General features: G+C 35.0%; 5 protein-coding genes across 9 annotated transcripts; 2 read left to right on the top strand and 3 right to left on the bottom strand.

Moving 5' to 3' along the window:
* The first annotated feature begins 119 nt into the window (after positions 1–119).
* On the top strand, positions 120–3343 carry LOC105959452 (UDP-rhamnose/UDP-galactose transporter 3). Its single transcript, XM_012983558.2, has 5 exons — positions 120–885; positions 1505–1689; positions 1999–2199; positions 2488–2649; positions 2765–3343. The coding sequence occupies exons 1-5, from the start codon at positions 750–752 to the stop codon at positions 3122–3124; spliced, it is 1044 nt and encodes a 347-aa protein (XP_012839012.1). The 5' UTR covers positions 120–749; the 3' UTR covers positions 3125–3343.
* Positions 3344–3959: 616 nt separating this feature from the next.
* On the top strand, positions 3960–8349 carry LOC105959450 (chaperone protein dnaJ 10). The gene is made up of 11 exons (XM_012983555.2): positions 3960–4181; positions 4274–4445; positions 5219–5278; positions 5459–5541; positions 5663–5819; positions 6225–6354; positions 6929–7087; positions 7245–7423; positions 7513–7593; positions 7678–7833; positions 7980–8349. Exons 2-11 carry the CDS (start codon positions 4359–4361, stop codon positions 8070–8072), a joined length of 1185 nt encoding a protein of 394 aa, XP_012839009.2. The 5' UTR covers positions 3960–4181; positions 4274–4358; the 3' UTR covers positions 8073–8349.
* Positions 8350–8514: 165 nt separating this feature from the next.
* On the bottom strand, positions 8515–11145 carry LOC105959451 (secondary thiamine-phosphate synthase enzyme). 3 transcript variants are annotated; one of them, XR_016029714.1, is made up of 8 exons: positions 10658–10979; positions 10353–10413; positions 10161–10255; positions 10050–10083; positions 9696–9750; positions 9558–9600; positions 8920–9047; positions 8515–8818 (listed from the first exon to the last, which is right to left on the bottom strand). XR_016029714.1 is itself a non-coding variant. In XM_012983557.2 (8 exons), exons 1-7 carry the CDS (start codon positions 10913–10915, stop codon positions 8976–8978), a joined length of 618 nt encoding a protein of 205 aa, XP_012839011.2. In that variant the 5' UTR covers positions 10916–11145; the 3' UTR covers positions 8515–8678; positions 8963–8975. The 3 variants fall into 3 exon arrangements, 2 of the variants coding, with proteins under 2 accessions (XP_012839011.2, XP_088669844.1); XM_012983557.2 differs by having other exon boundaries at positions 8515–8678; positions 8963–9047; positions 10658–11145; XM_088813718.1 differs by having other exon boundaries at positions 8515–8723; positions 8963–9047.
* Positions 11146–11564: 419 nt separating this feature from the next.
* LOC105959449 (AP-1 complex subunit sigma-1) lies at positions 11565–14048 on the bottom strand. The gene is made up of 7 exons (XM_012983554.2): positions 13946–14048; positions 13162–13248; positions 12954–13045; positions 12719–12827; positions 12589–12624; positions 11957–12043; positions 11565–11882 (listed from the first exon to the last, which is right to left on the bottom strand). The coding sequence occupies exons 1-7, from the start codon at positions 13946–13948 to the stop codon at positions 11811–11813; spliced, it is 486 nt and encodes a 161-aa protein (XP_012839008.1). The 5' UTR covers positions 13949–14048; the 3' UTR covers positions 11565–11810.
* A 385-nt stretch (positions 14049–14433) lies between these two features.
* On the bottom strand, positions 14434–17571 carry LOC105959448 (uncharacterized). 3 transcript variants are annotated; one of them, XM_012983553.2, is made up of 9 exons: positions 17492–17571; positions 17017–17182; positions 16421–16711; positions 15959–16344; positions 15730–15829; positions 15553–15606; positions 15384–15470; positions 15055–15183; positions 14434–14948 (listed from the first exon to the last, which is right to left on the bottom strand). In XM_012983553.2, exons 2-9 carry the CDS (start codon positions 17107–17109, stop codon positions 14646–14648), a joined length of 1443 nt encoding a protein of 480 aa, XP_012839007.2. In that variant the 5' UTR covers positions 17110–17182; positions 17492–17571; the 3' UTR covers positions 14434–14645. The 3 variants fall into 3 exon arrangements, with proteins under 3 accessions (XP_012839007.2, XP_088669843.1, XP_012839004.2); XM_088813717.1 differs by having other exon boundaries at positions 17017–17127; positions 17492–17565; XM_012983550.2 differs by having other exon boundaries at positions 17017–17196; positions 17492–17556.
* Positions 17572–18682: the final 1111 nt, after the last annotated feature.

The following is an 18682-nucleotide window of genomic DNA, read 5'->3' as shown; positions in this document are numbered from 1 at the left end:
ACGAGTCCGTAATTTACCCCAAAAAAAAAAAAAGTTAAATAATAAAATAATATAATTTACCGTTTGAGGGGGGTTAGGCTGTCATACCAAATATACTGGAATATTTTTAATAAATAATTAAGTAAGAAGCAGAAAAGGTATGTGTAATGAGCCGTTATTGGGGCACAATAGGCAAGCATTGTATAAATTAAAATAATAAAATAAAATAAAATAAAATGTAAATGTAAAAAGAAAAAAATTGGGCGGAGAAAGAAACGGGGGAAGTAAAAAGCGTGAAGCTTCGAGGCCGGGCCTTTGTTTTTCTCGTGTACTAAAAAATCCAAAAAGCCGAAAATTCTCTTCTTTCTTACTCCCGCAACCCCAGAATCAATCAGATCTACTCTTCATTTCTTTCTCAATCCATTCGCTTTATCAAATATCACTGTATCCAAACACCGCCGGAATTTGCCCGTTGTTTCTGAATCTGATCAAGCGTAATCTGCTGTGTGTTTTTTTTCCTTGCCCACCAGCTGTTTGTGTTATTGTGAGTGGATGAATCGATTTTATTGCGCGAGCTCAATGTGAGATTTTTTTCTGTTCCGACACCACATTCGTTCCGGTCTCCCCCTTTTCCTTTCCGAGGGGCGGATCTGTTGGTGTTTTTTTAATTTTTTTTTTGGTTCTTCGATTGGAGTTTTGATTGCCGGCGAGGAGCTATTTGCTGGTTTTACTACAGTAAATTGAGGTTGTTAACGAGTGTGGAATCGGAAATGGAGATAGACAGGAAATCGCCGTCTTCATCAGTGTCCGATGTCGGTGCTTGGGCTATGAACGTCATCAGTTCGGTCGGAATTATCATGGCGAATAAGCAACTCATGTCCTCCGGCGGATATGCTTTCACTTTCGGTGAGTCTCATCTCAGTTTGATCAATCTCTTCTTAGATCTCAGCTCTCTCCTTTTTTTTTTTTTTTTTTTTTTTTAATCCACCTTAGTTTTGCGTTTTTGATTTCAATTGCAATAAATGAATTCGGAAGTTTTGTTGCACCGGTGATGTATTTGTTGGGAAATTAACTCAATTCACGAATGCGGTGGATCTGGATTTCACGATAGGGCCCATTCTGCCATGTTCACTTTATTCCAATTTGCAACCCCAAAATCTTATCAATCATTATTTTGCAGTAGCTTTATTACCGATTCAGGTCTCAGTTATTCGTTTGGCTTTTGTGATTAGTCATGATGCTGTGTTGATTTGGGAAGTAACTTAAGGTAGTCAGTCACTTCACTAAAACTGAATTACGTGATAACGAAGCATTGTTTGTGCTTGGGGTTTACTTGTTCGGCGCATATGGTTATTTTAGCTTCAAATGTGATCTTTTAATTTCCGAGTTGTCTGGTTATTTTTTCTATTTTTCCTTTTCAAGAATTCGACAGTATCCAACTCAACGATCTATTTGAACTGACTGCATTTCCTCGATTATAGTTTATAACCGTTGCATTGATTTCATATTTTTGGTCTCCCTGCAGCCACAACATTGACTGGTTTCCATTTTGCTGTCACTGCACTTGTTGGCATGATATCAAATGCGACGGGCTTCTCCGCATCAAAGCACGTACCGTTCTGGGAACTCCTCTGGTTCTCAATTGTGGCAAATATGTCTATCACAGGGATGAATTTCAGCCTCATGCTAAACTCAGTTGGATTTTACCAAGTACGGATCAATAATTATCCAATATCACTTGTGCTTAGTTAGATAGTAGTTTTAAAAGGGTATTTTCCAGTGTTACTTGCTCAAACATTCTATTAATCTAGTAATGAGACGGTTTTTTTTAAATTGGTGATAGTGCTTTAACTCCATGTGTCGTATCTCGTTTGAGCCCAAAAAAATGTTGAAAAACTTAACAAGAACTACATTCTTCTTATTATAGTTTATAGTATTAAATTCGTCAATGGAGTCTGCCTATGTGAATTATCTTATATGGGCTTTTCAAACTAATGATTTCTTGCATGTTTTATGTAGATCTCGAAGTTGAGCATGATTCCAGTGGTATGTATAATGGAATGGATCCTTCATAACAAGAAGTACTCAAAAGAAGTTAAAGTGGCTGTTGTGGTAGTGGTCATAGGTGTGGGTGTCTGCACCGTGACAGATGTGAAAGTGAATGCCAAAGGATTCATATGCGCTTGTGTCGCAGTTTTTGCAACCTCCTTACAGCAAATCGTGAGTACAACCGCGTTTTTCCTTATTTTGTTCTACTTTGAGTGCAAAGGATTGGAGTTGGTTTAAATTCTCTTGGTAGTTTCCAAATCTTATTGAAAGATTTTCAATATTGGGATTTAGTCGCGAAGATTTGTATTTACACTTTACTAGATAAGTAGAAAATGTCCATCCTTCAACGAATAAACATATCTTTTGTTAAATAAACAAATAAGGAAATCAACGTTTCTCTCTCCTACATATATTACATGCTTATGGATAACGATTCGACGATATTTTTTCTGGTTGCAGTCAATAGGCTCCCTGCAGAAGAAGTACTCTATCGGATCATTCGAACTATTGAGTAAAACAGCTCCTATCCAAGCATGCTCTCTCCTTGTACTTGGCCCGATAATCGACTACTATCTTTCCGAGAAACTAATTTTCGACTATAACTTTGGTTTTGGAGTCACAGTAAGTATCCATTCAATTTGCCTCTCAACTCTTCAACATTTTCGATAATACGTTTGTAGTGTATACATTATCTTAACATGAGGTGGCAATTTTTTTTTTTTTTTTTTAATTGCAGTTATTCATACTCCTATCATGTTCACTAGCTGTGTTCTGCAATGTGAGCCAATACCTATGCATAGGCCGTTTTTCCGCAGTTTCTTTCCAAGTTTTAGGTCACATGAAAACAGTGTGCGTTCTTACATTGGGATGGGTGCTCTTCGATTCCGAGCTTACGTTCAAGAACATCATGGGCATGCTTGTTGCAGTTGCGGGCATGGTTATTTACAGTTGGGCGGTCGAACTCGAAAAGCAGGCTAATAACAAGATATCTTCACATGCGAAAAACAGCTTGACGGAAGAGGAATTCAGATTGCTCAAGGAGGGACTAGAAACAACTCCGCTTACGGATACTGAGCTCGTTGCTTCGAAGGTGTAGGGCGGGTCCCGTTTATAGTTTTGTGTAGTTTATATAGAAGTTGTGGTTATTTATTTTTATTTTTATTTATTCAGCAAGTAAACCTTCTATTTATCCTATGTTATAGAACTACAGATGATGCAGAAGTTGAAAAGTCAAAAGAGTATGGGATGTTCAGAAATTATGGAAGGGAGACTCTTTTAATATTTTATTAAGATCTTTATAGTTATGTCGGTTGAATACCCTGTTCTCTTCTTTCTTTATTTTATTTTTTTATTTTTATTTTTATTTTTTAATGTTGTGTGAAGTTGGATCTCATATAATACTATGTAGTTGAATTTTTCTTCAAGTTGAAACTGCAACAGAGACCGGTTTCTTACTACTGTATTTTAGATTATGCTTTATTTAATATTTCGGCAAATATATTAGGCTAAATTGCAGCCACCTCTTGAGTTACGAGGTAACGTCAAATTACGAAAAAAATATTTTATTTAGGAAATTACAATCACCCCCACACAACTATAAATCTTCCTACACACTCATTTTTGCGGTGTCAAAATTAGTTGAATTTTCTAGATTATGTGAAATATTTTTCGAGAGAAACTTTAACGAAGTCTAGAAGATTATTTTGAATTTGATATAACGAAGTGTAGAAGATTATTTTGAATTTGATATCATAAGATGTAGTAGAAGATTCATGGTTGAGGAGGTGGATATAATTACCAAAACATAAAGATTTTTTTTCGTAATTTGAACTTACCTAATGTGTGATCGCAATTTATCCTATTTTAGATTAAGCTTTATTTAATATTTCGGCAAATATATTAAGAAAAAAATAAAGCTACAATAGATATCTATAAACTTAGTAAAAAAAAATGTATTATGCATGATGAATAATATAAAACAATCTTTTATTTTTTTATTTCCAAAGTAATAGTAGTTAATTTGAAACATTTTATATATAAAATGAGTTTGGCTGGAGCCAACAGTAGTCATTACAAAACCAGGAATAGTCAACGCGGAGGTGGACTGAAGAAGAGGTGCAACTCAACCGCCACTCCAATCCAAAGCTGAAAAGGTGAGGATTATTCATTCTGGATTTTCTCTTTATTTATTACGCGATTTTCTCTAAAAGGATTTTTTCGTTTCCTTTTTCTACACTGATTTCAGATTAAAGGTCAAATTTCGCCGTACTAATCTCGTCGGAAGTAACCCCATCGGAACCGATCTCATCGGAAATAATTAGGGCACGGCGATGGTGAAGGAGACCGGATACTACGATGTGCTGGGTGTCAGCCCCACTGCTACCGAGGCTGAAATCAAAAAGGCTTATTATGTGAAGGTCCGATCTTATTTTCACCTCCGCTGTATTTTTTTTTAATATTTTTTATCTATTTATTTTTTTAATTCTGGGAGAGGTTTGGGAATTTGAACTGGAACAGCCGCGAGGCTCTGATTTGTGCTGATTTTTTTCTTATTTTTGTTAGAATGCAGAACTTGTGCGTGTAATTTGTATCGAATTAGATCCAGTAATCGTATGTGTAGATCGTTTTATGTGATGTGTTAACTTAACTTCCATCGCCACTAAAAGCTTGAGGCTGTTAGTACAGGATTTCTCTTTTTTTTTCTTTTTCCTTCTCACTGTTTACTGCTCTTGAGGTTAATTGGAGCTTTACATATAGATTTTCAGAAAAATGGTGGAATACTCGTAATAATGTTGTACGTAATATGTATGTAAAGCGCTCTTTGGTTATTTGCTAATTGAGCCAAGTCACTGTTTTTTCTTCCTACATTCTGGCTGAAATTTTGGAAAAGAAAAAAAAAAAAAAAACGGGTAATTAGTGTCTGTTTCCGCATATGAGCTGTTTTAGGTATTTCTATATCATATAGAAGGTACCAGACGGAATTAATGTCTGTTTTCTGTACTTTTTTAGTCCTGTCTCAGTTGATTTTTCTGAATATTTCCTAGTCCAACCCTCACTATAGTTTTCTTTTCGCCATGGTTTTGAATTTCTATCTAATAGAACTGAAATTTTATCTGTTCCTGCATCTGATTAAATTTCATTTTCTGGGATTATCTTCCCTTCTAAATTTGTATGGGTTGGGTTGTTGTAGGCAAGACAAGTTCATCCAGACAAAAATCCGAACGATCCCTTGGCAGCACAAAATTTTCAGGTGAGCTAACTAATTTTATCACTTCTTAGCGCGTGTTTGTGGTTTGTTTTAAACTCATAAGAAAGAAATTTTCTACACATTTCTTACATGTGAATTTATTATGCTCTAGGATGTTAGAGGAGTAGATGTTCATGTTTGATCTATGCTGATAGTTGCTCTTTGCTTTTGCATTTTAATCAGATTCTGGGTGAGGCTTATCAAGTTCTTGGTGACCCAGCACAAAGACAAACTTATGATGCCTATGGAAAATCAGGAATTTCAACGTCAGTTTTATTTTGAAATCTATAACATGTCCAGTTTTATATTGGTCGTGATACTTTGTTATAATTAGAGGTCGATTACCTATTTCTGAGAATTATCTCGTTTGTTGTTGATTTGTTCCAGAGAATCAATTATTGATCCTGCAGCCATCTTCGCTATGCTTTTTGGAAGTGAGCTTTTCGAGGAATACATTGGCCAACTTGCCATGGCATCAATGGCTTCCTTGGATGTTTCAACAGAAGAAGACTTTGATGCTAAAAAGTTGCAGGAGAAAATGCGGGTAAAATTTATGATATTTGCCAATTTGTTTTATTTCAACTACCCCTCAAATGCGTGTCTGTTTAACTTAGTTTTCATTGTTTAGTATAAGTATTAAATCGACAGTGAGGGGATTACGTTTTAATAGAAGTACAAAGTGTAAAGTGTGTGGATCATGGTAAGGTGGGATTACAAACCGTATGCTGTTTAACAGGAAATTGATTTTTTATTTATTTATCATCAGTATCAGAAGAAGACTTCATTCACATGAAAATGATTAGAGTATAACTGTGGGGTTACTTCTGACATGGAAATTAATTGTCCGATTATCGTCCAGAAAGATGGAGAAAGTATCGATTTGTATTATTTCTTATGCACATGATTTTTGATCGATAGGCTAAGCTTTTCATTTTCCATGCAACTTCAGACTGTCCAAAAGGAAAGGGAAGAGAAGCTTGCTCTTTCACTCAAAGATAGACTCAACCTCTATGTCCAAGGAAATAAAGAAGAATTTATCCGTCAAGCTGAGGCTGAAGTGTCAAGGCTTTCAAATGCTGGTAGGAATCCGTTTCGTTTTAGTCCCTTTAGTTACTTCATATCTTTCTAGTTTTTTTGTTCGACTCTCTAATTTGGAGACATAGTTATTACTACCTGAGTTTCCTCAGTGGGGTTGGTTTCTCAGTGAAAGGATAACATGACCCTTTTTGCCTTGTACATGGGGTAATATCTTCGTCTTCATACAGGTTAGGAAATAGAACCAATTTTGAGAAGAGACATTAAACTTTTTTACTGAGTCTGGTGAACTCTAATTGAATTGTTTGACATTCATCACCAAAAGAAATAGTTTCATAAAGGTAGGCACATGCCAAATGTGAACTGCCCCACCCTTCAGTCATTTAGAAACGAGTATTAAAAAAAGATCTAGATAGTTACTGCAGTTAGTCTTGTAATCGTGTTTTACGGTTGATAAGCAAGTTTTGTGCAAATCAATTGACTCCACAAAAGAATATTGAGTGAAACGCTATTTCCTTTGCTGTCCGACAGTTAGCACATTTTCCGTTTCGTACTATAGTTTATCATTTTATTGCTGTATTTGTATCTCTTTTTTAATGGCTCAATGCTCTATCACAGCTTATGGCGTGGATATGCTTAGTACCATCGGCTATATATATGCAAGGCAGTCAGCAAAAGAGCTTGGGAAGAAGGTGATATTCTTGGGTGTTCCATTTGTTGCTGAATGGTTCAGAAATAAAGGACACTTTATTAAATCCCAAGTAACTGCTGCAACAGGTTGGTTTTAATTTGGCTTGTTTATACCAGGAGTTGCTTTTGCTTGATCGTAATACCTGTAACTAACCCATGGTTTGACAAAACCAGGGTTAAAAGTGCATGTGATGCTCATTCCATCTATATTTGTTGGATAATATCAAATTTGCCATTCCCTTAGGTGCAATTGCTTTGATTCAGCTTCAAGAAGACATGAAAAGACAGCTCAATGCTGAAGGAAATTATACAGAGGAAGAACTTGAGGCGTACATGCAATCACACAAGAAAATAATGACCGACTCCCTCTGGAAGCTCAATGTGGCTGATATAGAAGCCACCCTGTCCCGTGTTTGTCAGATGGTTAGCCACAACTTGCCGCTTTTTGGATGATTTGTTTCATTTTTTACATCAAAATTTATGGATTGTGATGATTTTTATGTTGTCTTTAGGTTTTACAAGATAACAGTTCAAAGAAAGAGGAGCTCCGTTTGCGTGCCAAAGGTTTAAAAACCCTTGGCAAAATTTTCCAGGTAAAAAGGATGCACCAAACCATTGTTAATTATCTAGTTCTGTGTCTCCTGTTGAATATTTATAGTTATTGCTTCATTTTTCAGCGAGTGAAATCAGCAAACGAGAATAACTCCGAAAATGCGTCGAAGGATCCGACCCATAAGCTAGATGGAAGTCAATCAAGTAGCAACACTGCTCCTTCAAGCACAACTTCAAGATCTTTCAACAACGATCAGTTGTCGAATACATTTGCACCTCAGGTTTCTTCAACCCCCTAAATCCAACCCAAGATGAATATATGGGAAAAAAAAAGTATTATTATCTGTTTAAATGAAAAGGTATTATTATCAGTCATTCCGTTCGGTGTATGTTTAATAGGACATTTCTGGTAACTCGGTTTTTGCAGAGTCCATATGTGGAGACTCCCCAGTTCCCCGGAGCTCAATTTAACAACTATCCAATGCCAACGGCACCACCTGGTGCCCACAAACCACTATAATAAAGCATGTGCTTCAACAGTCGTATGTGAGAATTTGAATTGTGATGTATGATGGTATGTAGTTATCTTGTCGAGTGATGAGTGAGTATATATTATTTGTTTGTCGCGATTGTATCATGTGTAGTTCATGTATCATTTTGTGCTACTAAAGTTGAGCTAGACTTTTATGCATTTATCCAAGATTGAGTAGCTTTTATGCATTTATCCAAGATTGAGTAACATATACATTGTGTAGCAATTGTTATAAATGGTTTTACATCATTTGGTCCTGATAAAATTATAATAGTGTTGCATAACAAAAAAAAAGAAGGAAAAAAGACTGAGATTTGTCTCTCTCAACATTAATTGAATTGTATATGTAAGAGCATTCATTTGGTCGTTTCAAAAAGCTTGACTAGGTTTTTTTTCCCACTATTTTTGACCATTTAATGTTTCGTAACAACTTGGAAAATCATGGGAATTGAACGCATTCACACACTGGAAAAGCATTACAAAGTTTACATATTTTAATAGACACCATTTTTTGCTGTTCAGACAAGGAAAGATAGGATTGCAAAATCAATTTGCTGCTTTGAAGTGTCTCACAGTTCCAAGTTCCACGCATGCCTGTGTTACTAACGACATAACATAGATTTAGCTGGAGATAAAGCTCTTTCAAACTTGACAAAGAAATAAGGCAAATCGGTACAAGTTCTTCGACAATTTCTATCTAATAAGCAAAGAAAGAAGGATATCAGTATAGGCATCTTAAAACAGGGATATATATATATATATATATATATATATATATATATATATATATATATATATAAATCACCTAGTTAAGTTAAATCCGGAAGAAGATTACATATAAATTGAAAAAAAGAGGAGGAAGGGACGAAGAAGTGAACCTAATGCAATGTCTTATATCCCATTAAGGGTGATCACAACTTTGCGCGGAGTAGCAGCATCACGGTGCTCGCATAGCCATATTCCCTAAAACAAAGAAATTCCAAACCGTCAGACATATCCACAGTTTAGAAAGTCAAAACTTGATTGAAAGATTTATTGCAAGAATTAGCTCATGCTAGCCAGAAACGATACTGCAGCTCAGACACTCATGTAAAGAATGGGATGTACTGACTCCAAAAATTTCAAAGTGTCAATGACTTGAAGTTCGTTAATATTTGGAAATTGGAAAAGTACATTCTTAGGTATCTCACCAAAATGAATTTATTTCCAAATGTCTAATGGAATGTCCTATAATTCAAACTAGTTTAGATGGTTCCCATCTTAGAAATGTGCATCTTCTGCAAGATAAGTGGAACAAAGCTTTAAATCTTGTCTTTTTATCATCCTTATCACTTTACCAGCGCATAAATAATAAGTGAAATTTTCTCGTAAATATCTTGCAGATTCCCTAATCAGAGTGTTATAGAGATTTAGTTATTTTTTATCCTTCCCATTGGGGGTCGTAAAAGATGATGTCGTCTTTTATGAATTTACCTGCCAAGTTCCCATGTTTAGCTTTCCATCTGTGATAGGTATCCTGCAAAATTAGGATACAATGAACAATAAGTTGCATATTTGCGAACAATAAAACTACAAGATAAAATCAAAGAAGATATGCAAATTAATCCGCACGTGAGGGAGCAGCCAAACATAGATGACTTGATGTGTGCCGGCATGTCATCTGGACCTGCAATAGAAACACAACTTCAATTATCCGTCCACATATTATATAGTAACGAAAGGCAATTAAGATATTTTACTTCTTTTTACATTTCAATTATTCTTTTTTTTTTTTGTATTAATGAGACGACTCCACAAAAGATAGAATCAAACAATTTATTCAGCAACTTATACGCATGGAGAAAATCGACACCACTTCTTAGAAGCACGTGAAAAGTTCGAAAACAAAACGAAACCACTTTGAATATTACCTTCATATATCTTTTAACCAAACAGGAAAAAGGAGGGAGGAATTTGAGAACCTACCTTCTAGAGTGTGTTTCCATGGTGCAGATCGCCCCTGAAACGATAAGCTTAAAGAGATTAACATCATCTGCTAACAATAAACGCAACCGCCATGGAGAAAGAAAAACATACCTCTGGAACTACTTTGTTCAAAAACGTCTCCGTGTCAGCCCTAACATCGGTGTCATAGTTTTCGTTCACAGTCAACGAAGCACTTGTGTGCTGTACTGTTTGTTCCACACAAACGATGCATTCAAATATGAATCTGATATGTTCAATAATATATACTGCAAAAATACTGAATACGCAGAGTCAAAAACTTACGAAAAAAATGAGCAAGACCACACTTAAACCCTGATAAATCCTGCCCAATATCCCTCAGAATCTGCAACAAAATTGAATCGCAAAGGTCTCTTAAATCTTAATTGTGTATTTGTTCCAATTCAGTAACACAATTATAAATATAAAGCTATGATTCAGCAATCTATAGAGTTTGTCGTGGATTAAATCATAATTCCAAAAAAAAAAAATTCCCCCAAAAATCCAATTCAGTAATTAGCGAGCGCGATGAATTATGATTGAACTTTGTGAGATGAATCAAACACAGAGATAGGTAGATAGATAGATACCTTGGAGGTGATGAGATGGCAGCCTCGCCGCTGGGCGGGGATGGTTACAGTCATCTGAGCCCATTTGGGAGCAGTTCCAACAGATGATGGTGATGGAGCTGCCATACTATCAGTATGACGGAGATTCAACGACAATCGCCGCCGCCGCCGCTGGTTTTTGATTGGTAGTGTTGTTATCGAACTGTAACCGACGAATTTTACTCTGGTGGTGGCGGGTATGAATGAGGAGGAGTGTGGTGTTACCACCGCCGCTTGCATTTGCGCCGTCGTTTCGGAAAAGAAGAGAGAGAGAAAGAAAAAGAAATTAAAAAGCCCAATATAAATAAATAAATAAACTAAAGTGTTGTTTGGTCCTCTGCTATATTAGCCCTTTGGGTTTTTGGAGTAAGTACAAGAAAGACGTTGGGCCACAAAATTTAGAAACTTCACTACACACCACGATTATTATTAATTAAAACCACCCAAAAATAAATAAAAAATCTCATTATAGATATTTTTTCTTTATTATAAATCCTCTTATATCTAATTTAATTTTGTATTGAAGTCCCGTGAACTCTGTTTTATTCTACTGGTTGTGGTATTTTTATGAATACATTTAGCATATGTGGATGACGTGATTATTTTTACTATCCTTTGTAGTTTTGGCCTCAAGAAGTTTAGAGATTTGCTTGATAGATGTTATCGTACTTCGCGTAAGATGATTAGTGGTCATACGAGTACACTCACAATTTTTTTAGCAATTGCTATTTTTAAACATTTTTCGAGTTGTAGCATATTGCCTGAAACTCTTTATGTATTCACTGATTTTTTTTTTATCTTTAGACAAATAAATTGGAGGTCCTTCGAGTAATTTGTAGGCAAGTAGAATTAGAAAAGCGTCAAATGTGTTCTAAATTTGGACCTGGCATAGAAAGTCAACGGCAGATAAATGTAGCAACCATTACACAACAGAAAATAGGTGCTCCACAGCATTAATAATACAAAGATTTTTTTAATTAGCAACTACTTCACATACTAGGCAAAAAAAAATTGACTGAGGGTAATAATAATAATGAGGTCAACCTCAAATTTGTGATAACAAACATTGAATTAAAGATCAACCAAATGTAGTAGCCACACAATACTAAACATTTTTTTACCACTAAATAAATTCTCATTTTGTCGCCTGAGCAATGATATTACTTATAGAACTTGCTTCTTCCTTGGCCGCCTCCACAAGAGAATCCTGCAAACGCATTGGAATGTAATTTAGCTACAATTTTTTTTTGTAGTAATGCATAATACCTGTGACCATAATACCTGGGCAGCTACTAGACGTGCAACGGTTTTCTTACTCGACTCCTGAAGTTCCCCAGCGATCAGAATTTCATCCAATATGTAATAGGCCTGTTATTGCATTTGACACACAGCTTAACATAGAGAGAGACAATGGCCACGTAGTAGATTCAAATAAATGAACAAAAGAATGGGTGCCAATATTTGTATCTCCCACTTGTGCTTTCGGTTAATTAAGTATGTCATAACTTAAATAAACAATGAAACTATTATCTTTAGCATCGCTTAATAAAGTTGGTAGAAAGAAAAAAAAAGTTAGCCAATAGCCCCTCGCAACGAAAATTTATCAGACATCTGCCGAGCAGTAATAGGATAGCAAACTTCATTTCCTTACATCAAAGTATATACAAATGCCAGCATACAGGTGGCAGAGCAAGAAATTCAGCACTGGAGTGGATGTTAAGTATTTGAAATAATTAAGTGATGAAACGGAAGATTAAGTTCGACGGGATTATTTATGATACATCAAAATAAAACTTCTCAAACGTTATATTATATTTCGTCCACAAATAACTGTTAAATATTGCTAACGGAACATGGGATGTATACAACTCTCCAAATATTTTACGAAATAGTTGAGGCTGAAAAAACGATACCTTATGGAAGTTAAAGATCAAATCCAGTTCACAGACCTGTAGAAGCAAAATAAATATGTATCAAATGATAATACAAAGAAATTTAGTTGCAAAATTACAGCAAATGTTAAAATTCAATATAAGGCCTCACACTTCCAAAGTAGCGGTCGAGTATCTCGACGAAGTGGTGGATAATTTCAAGGACCTCCAACTCATTATCATCCTGGTCAATACACATGCAGAAATAAAGGCTAGCATACCTGCAGAATATGCAATAAGATGCAACAGAATTAACTATGGATACTCTTGAACGAAAGCAGAAAATGCATTGTGTATAGTTGAAAAAATCATGGGCAAAGTTTGAACTGAATAAAAATGCATATTACCTTTTGTAAACAACTTTGTATCCTCTCCACTCCACAAAATTACATAGCTTGGGGCCACGAGTGAGAATCATGCCACTAAGCTCCCGAATAACCTTTACCAAATACACATCAAAACTCGGTTAAAACATAAGAAAACCAGTATTTTCTTATAGAAAGAAAAGGGTGAATCGATCGAATGGAACTAAAATGAAGTTGGAACCAATAATACCTTGGTTCTTTCCTTCTGAGTATAAGGTGAATACCATTTTGTCAACCTTACTTTTCCTTGTCTGCTAATGAGAAGAACAAAATGAATCTAAAAGAAACCAAGAAATTTTTAGTCGCTTATCAACCGTATAAGAAAAAAGAAAACAGATCAATTATCTTAATAAAGAATTAAAAATTGTCGGAAATAGTATAAAACAATTTGAATGCTTGGAGATACAGACATTTTATCGGCGAAAAAACAAAGTGGCAGAAAAGCCAGAAGACCAACATAACTCAGGATCCAGTGAAAACGGTGTACCAGCTAAAACAGGCAAATCAATCCTACTTGAATACCTCCTTCCTTTAGATCCTAATTAGCCCAAATTCCGGTTGGCAAATTGCTAATACGATTCTAAAAGACGAATAGTTACATAGTTTTTTATTCCTAATTTATTCTTATAAACTATTTGAAGAGATCGAACTGCTTTAATTTCAAGTTCCTGTAAAGTAAATGTACGCAAATGTAATAACCCAATTGCAGTGATCAACAGAGCAGATACAGATATAAAGCGAGCGAAATGCTCAACGCAGTAAATCGTCACTGAAAAACGCAAACAGATCATAAACAAACGGAGGGGATAGGGGAAGATCTGAATAATTAATTAGATTCACGGCGCTGTCAAAAATGGAATCCTTATTTATCAATTAATTCGTCGATTGATACGTATAAGAGGATGGAAATTGGGGAATCGGACATTAAAAAATTGGGGAGAAACTGACGGAGGTCAAGGACGAAGATGTATTACCATGGCGGCGGCGTTGGCCGGCGGAGTTTCTATCTCGGCGCTGATCCGAATTCACGACCGTCTTTTCTCTGACGTTTTTTTTTTTCATTTTCTATTTACAATTCTATTCCGTATTTGTAAAGATAGAGGGTGAAATTGCAAGGAAGTCCTTCATATTTATTAAAAATATCATTTTGATCCAACAGATTTATCTCTTGGTACAACTCCACAAGGGCAACACTTGGTAATGACATAATTAGACCACCAGATGAAGAAAAAAAGAAGTTAAGATGATTATTATTTTATTTATATCAATATTTTTTTGTCAAAAAAAAACAGTTATTTATAATTATTATTTTATTTTTAAGTAAGTTCATAAATATTTGTAACATTTTTTTCGGCTTGAATCTACATTGAGTATTTGTGATCTAATTAATTTTAGTTATCCATTTTTTAAGGATGTTTGCAGCAATTTGATATAAATATATATATAGAAAAATACATACATGTAAAAACCTCAAGCAAATCGTTTAATTATTAATTATTAAAACCCGGAAAAAAAAAAAAAAAAAAAAAAAAGAAAAAAAACAGAAATCCTCAAAAGAAAAATACATATTTTGGCTGTCAAACTAAATAGCCAGTGAAGTTCACTTCAGTATCTCTGTACAGTGTATGAAAAAGAAACATCTCTTCATAAGCTCTAGAAAAAAGGTGATGCTAATCAAGCAACAATCTCTTTATGGATTAAATACCGAAACGAAGAACTCTGTTCTAACCAGTATACGTACTTTTCAGGCCGATTCTTAGCAAATTTTTTGATAGTTTTGTGTTGAATTCCTTGTATGTGTCCGCTGACAGCTTCCAAAAGTTCAGCCATGCCAAGTGACATATCTTTCGCGTAATGATTCAGTATTTTCGGCAAGTAAACCTTTGATTGCTTATGAACATAAACCGAAGCTTGTATAAACTCTTTCTGGGCAACTTTCAGATCATCGAATACATTCTTCGCAGTGTAAACTCGAACCTGGAATTAAGTAGCCTCAAAGATTAAGATAATCGGAAAAATGCACTTTTTTTAAGAAGCGAAAAAGTAATATATAAAAGGAACGGCGATTAAGGAATTAGTTTACCGCAGGGTCGGAGTGCGAGCCTGAGCATAGTGCAAAATGAACAAGTGGCTCGGGGTATTCAATAGCAAAATCGTGTTTAGTAGTTCCAGTCTTGAACTTCTTTCCCGGAGAGAAAATTGCCTGATGCCACTGCATTTGCATGGTTCGTATTATTTCATGTGTCGTTTCAAAATCATTCTTATTAAGAATCTATTTCCTTTGCTGAAGTGCTAAAGATTGAAATAGATAAATCGAAGTTTATTTGAAGCTAAATCACCGAAGATAGAACTACAGTGGACAGAATATTCAGTAAAATTCACCGAAGAAAGATTGAAGTAAGAGATACATACCGGAGCAGAATAGTGAGATTTGATTCCCAAAATGTAGCTTTGAATGTCGTAAGCATTTAGACAATGTCCGCCAATGTTATAAGAAGCCTGAGAGAAAGCATTGCACATTTAACATCATGTATTCCAATAAAAAAACTTCGATTAAACAAATGAAATTAGCTTTTAGTACCTTCACCATGGACGTGTTTTTTATATAGTTCTGAGTTCCATATGCTAAATAAGCCTGCAAACATAGTCAAAATTGCAGAGTGGGGTGTGACTCGGAAAGGCCATTATATTCTCGGACGAAAATTTGCATCACAAGCAATAAGATTAATTATAGCAAAGAAAGTTTTGCAAGGCATACATGCATCACCAAAGCATTGTGAATGTTAATCCAAAAGGCAAGTTTCTGCTCGCGCCTCATCTTCTTCGGGTCAACAATCTCGAGACTCTTAACTAGAGACCTGCACAGCTTCCATAAAATATAATGATTACCGAAATTCCACCAATTTTGATATGATCCAATATAAAAACAAATTGGTTTTTGTAAATAGAACATGAATGTAATACGGGATATGAATAAATGGGGACACCTGAACTTCTGAAGCATTATAGCAGCGTAATTATAAGTCTCGTTGTCTAAGCATATCTTCAAGACTTCTATTGTTGCAGAGTATGGTCCGTTTTCTTGTTTAAGACCTTCAAAGCAATGCTCTGCAACTTCATCATTACACCGAGGACTCCAACTGTCGGATAAATTTCTCGGAGAAAATGTGCTCGACGAGCAGAACGACGAGTTGGACGAAACCGATAAGCCTTTGTGAGTTCGTGCAGGGTAGGCCAGTTTGCAATAAATCGAAGAAATACATTTTATAATGTCTTCGGATAGTCTATCCGGAAAAACGAGAGCATCGTCTATACGGGAATTTCCAAGATGATCCGCTAGGCTAGAGTGCCGAGAATAAGCACTCTTTTTTTCCTGCAAATTGCAAATAAATCACATTTAATTTAACATTAAACATGCAGATAAGAGGAATATGAATATGAACACTTACAGATGATGATTTTGGAGTAGAAACTTGAACCGAATCAATTGGACCAGCTAAAGCACTTGTAGGAGAGCTTTGGTCTTGATTGTTACTATAGGTTTTCGTCAATTGAAATTTCGTTTTGGGAGATTGTTTATCGGATGTGACCCATGGGCTTATTTCGTTCGTTTGATTGTTTTTCGGAATACTTGGGAGATTCTGCTGAAAAGCTGTACGGTAGAGAGAAAGAAGATACCGTTCCAAATGCACGATTTCAACTTCGAGTTTAGCGATTTCTTTCACCACTTCTGCTGAAGACTGCAGCCAAGAAGGTCGATTATCACTAAAATCAGTTCCGAATACTTCAAATCGAATGCGGAAAAAAAAAAAGGATTGCAGAGGAAAACAATTTACATTCTCATCAATTGAGTTCCAGTTAGATTAGATCAGTAGAAAGCAATAAATGCAGTGCTTTCAAAATTGTTTCTTTCATCAATCTCCTGTGATATTCGAATCACGTGACATCCATTCAATTCAATTACAATAGTTTAGCTTTCACACACACACACACACTACTGAAAGAGTAAAATCAGAAAAATGAGAAGTGAACAAAATCAACTTACAGTTGGAGAGATGTTAAGCACATGATCCATTGGCATCTGGCTACAAATTTCAGAACCAGAGGCAATTGGAGAAGGTGGAGAGGAGAAATCCATTGCTGCTTTATACAAAACCTAAAACCCCAATAAATTAAGATGATAATTGCAGCACCGACACTCTGATTATAGCCTAGAAACAATTACCCAAAAATTAAAAAAAAATAACAATCAAATTCTGAGACAAAACCATTGAAGAATATCTCAAATGAAATCTATGTGGCTGCCCATAATCTACAACACAACAAAAGCTCAATGCGGACAAGAACGGAAAAAAAAATTAAAAAAAAAAAAAAAATTGATTAATTAAACGCAGATGACCCACACTGAAACAAATATTGGAGTGAGTGACCAGATACAATAAATGATCACAGATTTCAGTGAGTAACAGCAGTTGTTGAATTAAAATTAAAAATTAAAAATTGTGGGAATTGGGAATTACATGTGGCGTGTTTTCGAAATGGCGATTATGCCATTGAAGGAAAGGGGAAAGCAACAACACCTGTAAAACATGGGTTAATTATGGTGGGGAAGGGGATCATAGATCAGGTAGTTTATGAATGGTGATTTGGTATTATTGATAATGACACTCTTCTGTGTGTGGAGATTAACAACCTAAAATATGAATTGACTCCAATTAATTAATTATAATTAATAGATATGTATGTGTTTATGTATTTTGTAATAATAAGCAATTAAGGAAAACATGATAATGACCTGAGGGGTAGGGTTGTTTTCCCATTAGTGTATGCATGATAATTAGTTTTAAAAGGATAAATACCATTAAACCCCTCGCGGTTTAAGTTTTGTGCACATCGCCTTGTACTTTTAATATAAGCATATGACTCCCTGTAGATTGAACTTTGTGCACATGACTCTATATACTTTTAATATGAGCAGATAACTCCCATACGGTATTCCACTTGGTAACTAATTATGCTCATTAGGAAGAGATTTTTTTTTCTTTTTTAAGTATAAGGGGGTTATGTATTTATATTAAAGTACAAAACGGCCATGTGTTATATTAAAAGTATAAGGGGTCAGGTGCACAAAGTTCAAACTACAGGAATTATGTGTTTATATTAAAAGTAGAGGGGGACATGTGCACAAAGCTCAAACAACAAGGAGTTTAGTGATATTTACCCTTTTTTGATAACGAAAACTAATTATCATGATACACTAATAAAAAATAAAAAATAAATAATAAGAAAGTTGGCAAGCCGGCTCGTGAGTTCACGAACACCTAAAAAATAACTTGCGCTCGATTCGTCAAAAGATCGAGATTCAAAAACTGTCCACAAGTCTTGATTGTTGATTAACAAAATGTTTTATACCGACATAATTAATTATTATCTAATGTCCCATTTTAATATTAACACTTAACAGACAACAACAAGAACAATGACACAATGAATGAAGAGTTATTGTTAATAGTATAATATTAATAATTAGTTTGAGGGTTATGTTGATAATTTGATGTTCATTAAATTAAATACAAGCTTTAAATAGAATATTAAAAATTAAATAAATAAAAAAGGTTAGGAAAAAAAGGAGGGTTGAATGATTGGTCAGATCAGACCTACTCCATTCAAACCAAATCAACTAATCAAGAATATTAATTCAACTCACTAAC

Source organism: Erythranthe guttata, chromosome 14 (assembly GCF_056151865.1).
Source record: "Erythranthe guttata isolate IM_541 chromosome 14, IM_541, whole genome shotgun sequence".
Taxonomy (NCBI): domain Eukaryota; kingdom Viridiplantae; phylum Streptophyta; class Magnoliopsida; order Lamiales; family Phrymaceae; genus Erythranthe; species Erythranthe guttata.
This window is presented reverse-complemented; position numbering and strand designations above follow the sequence as displayed.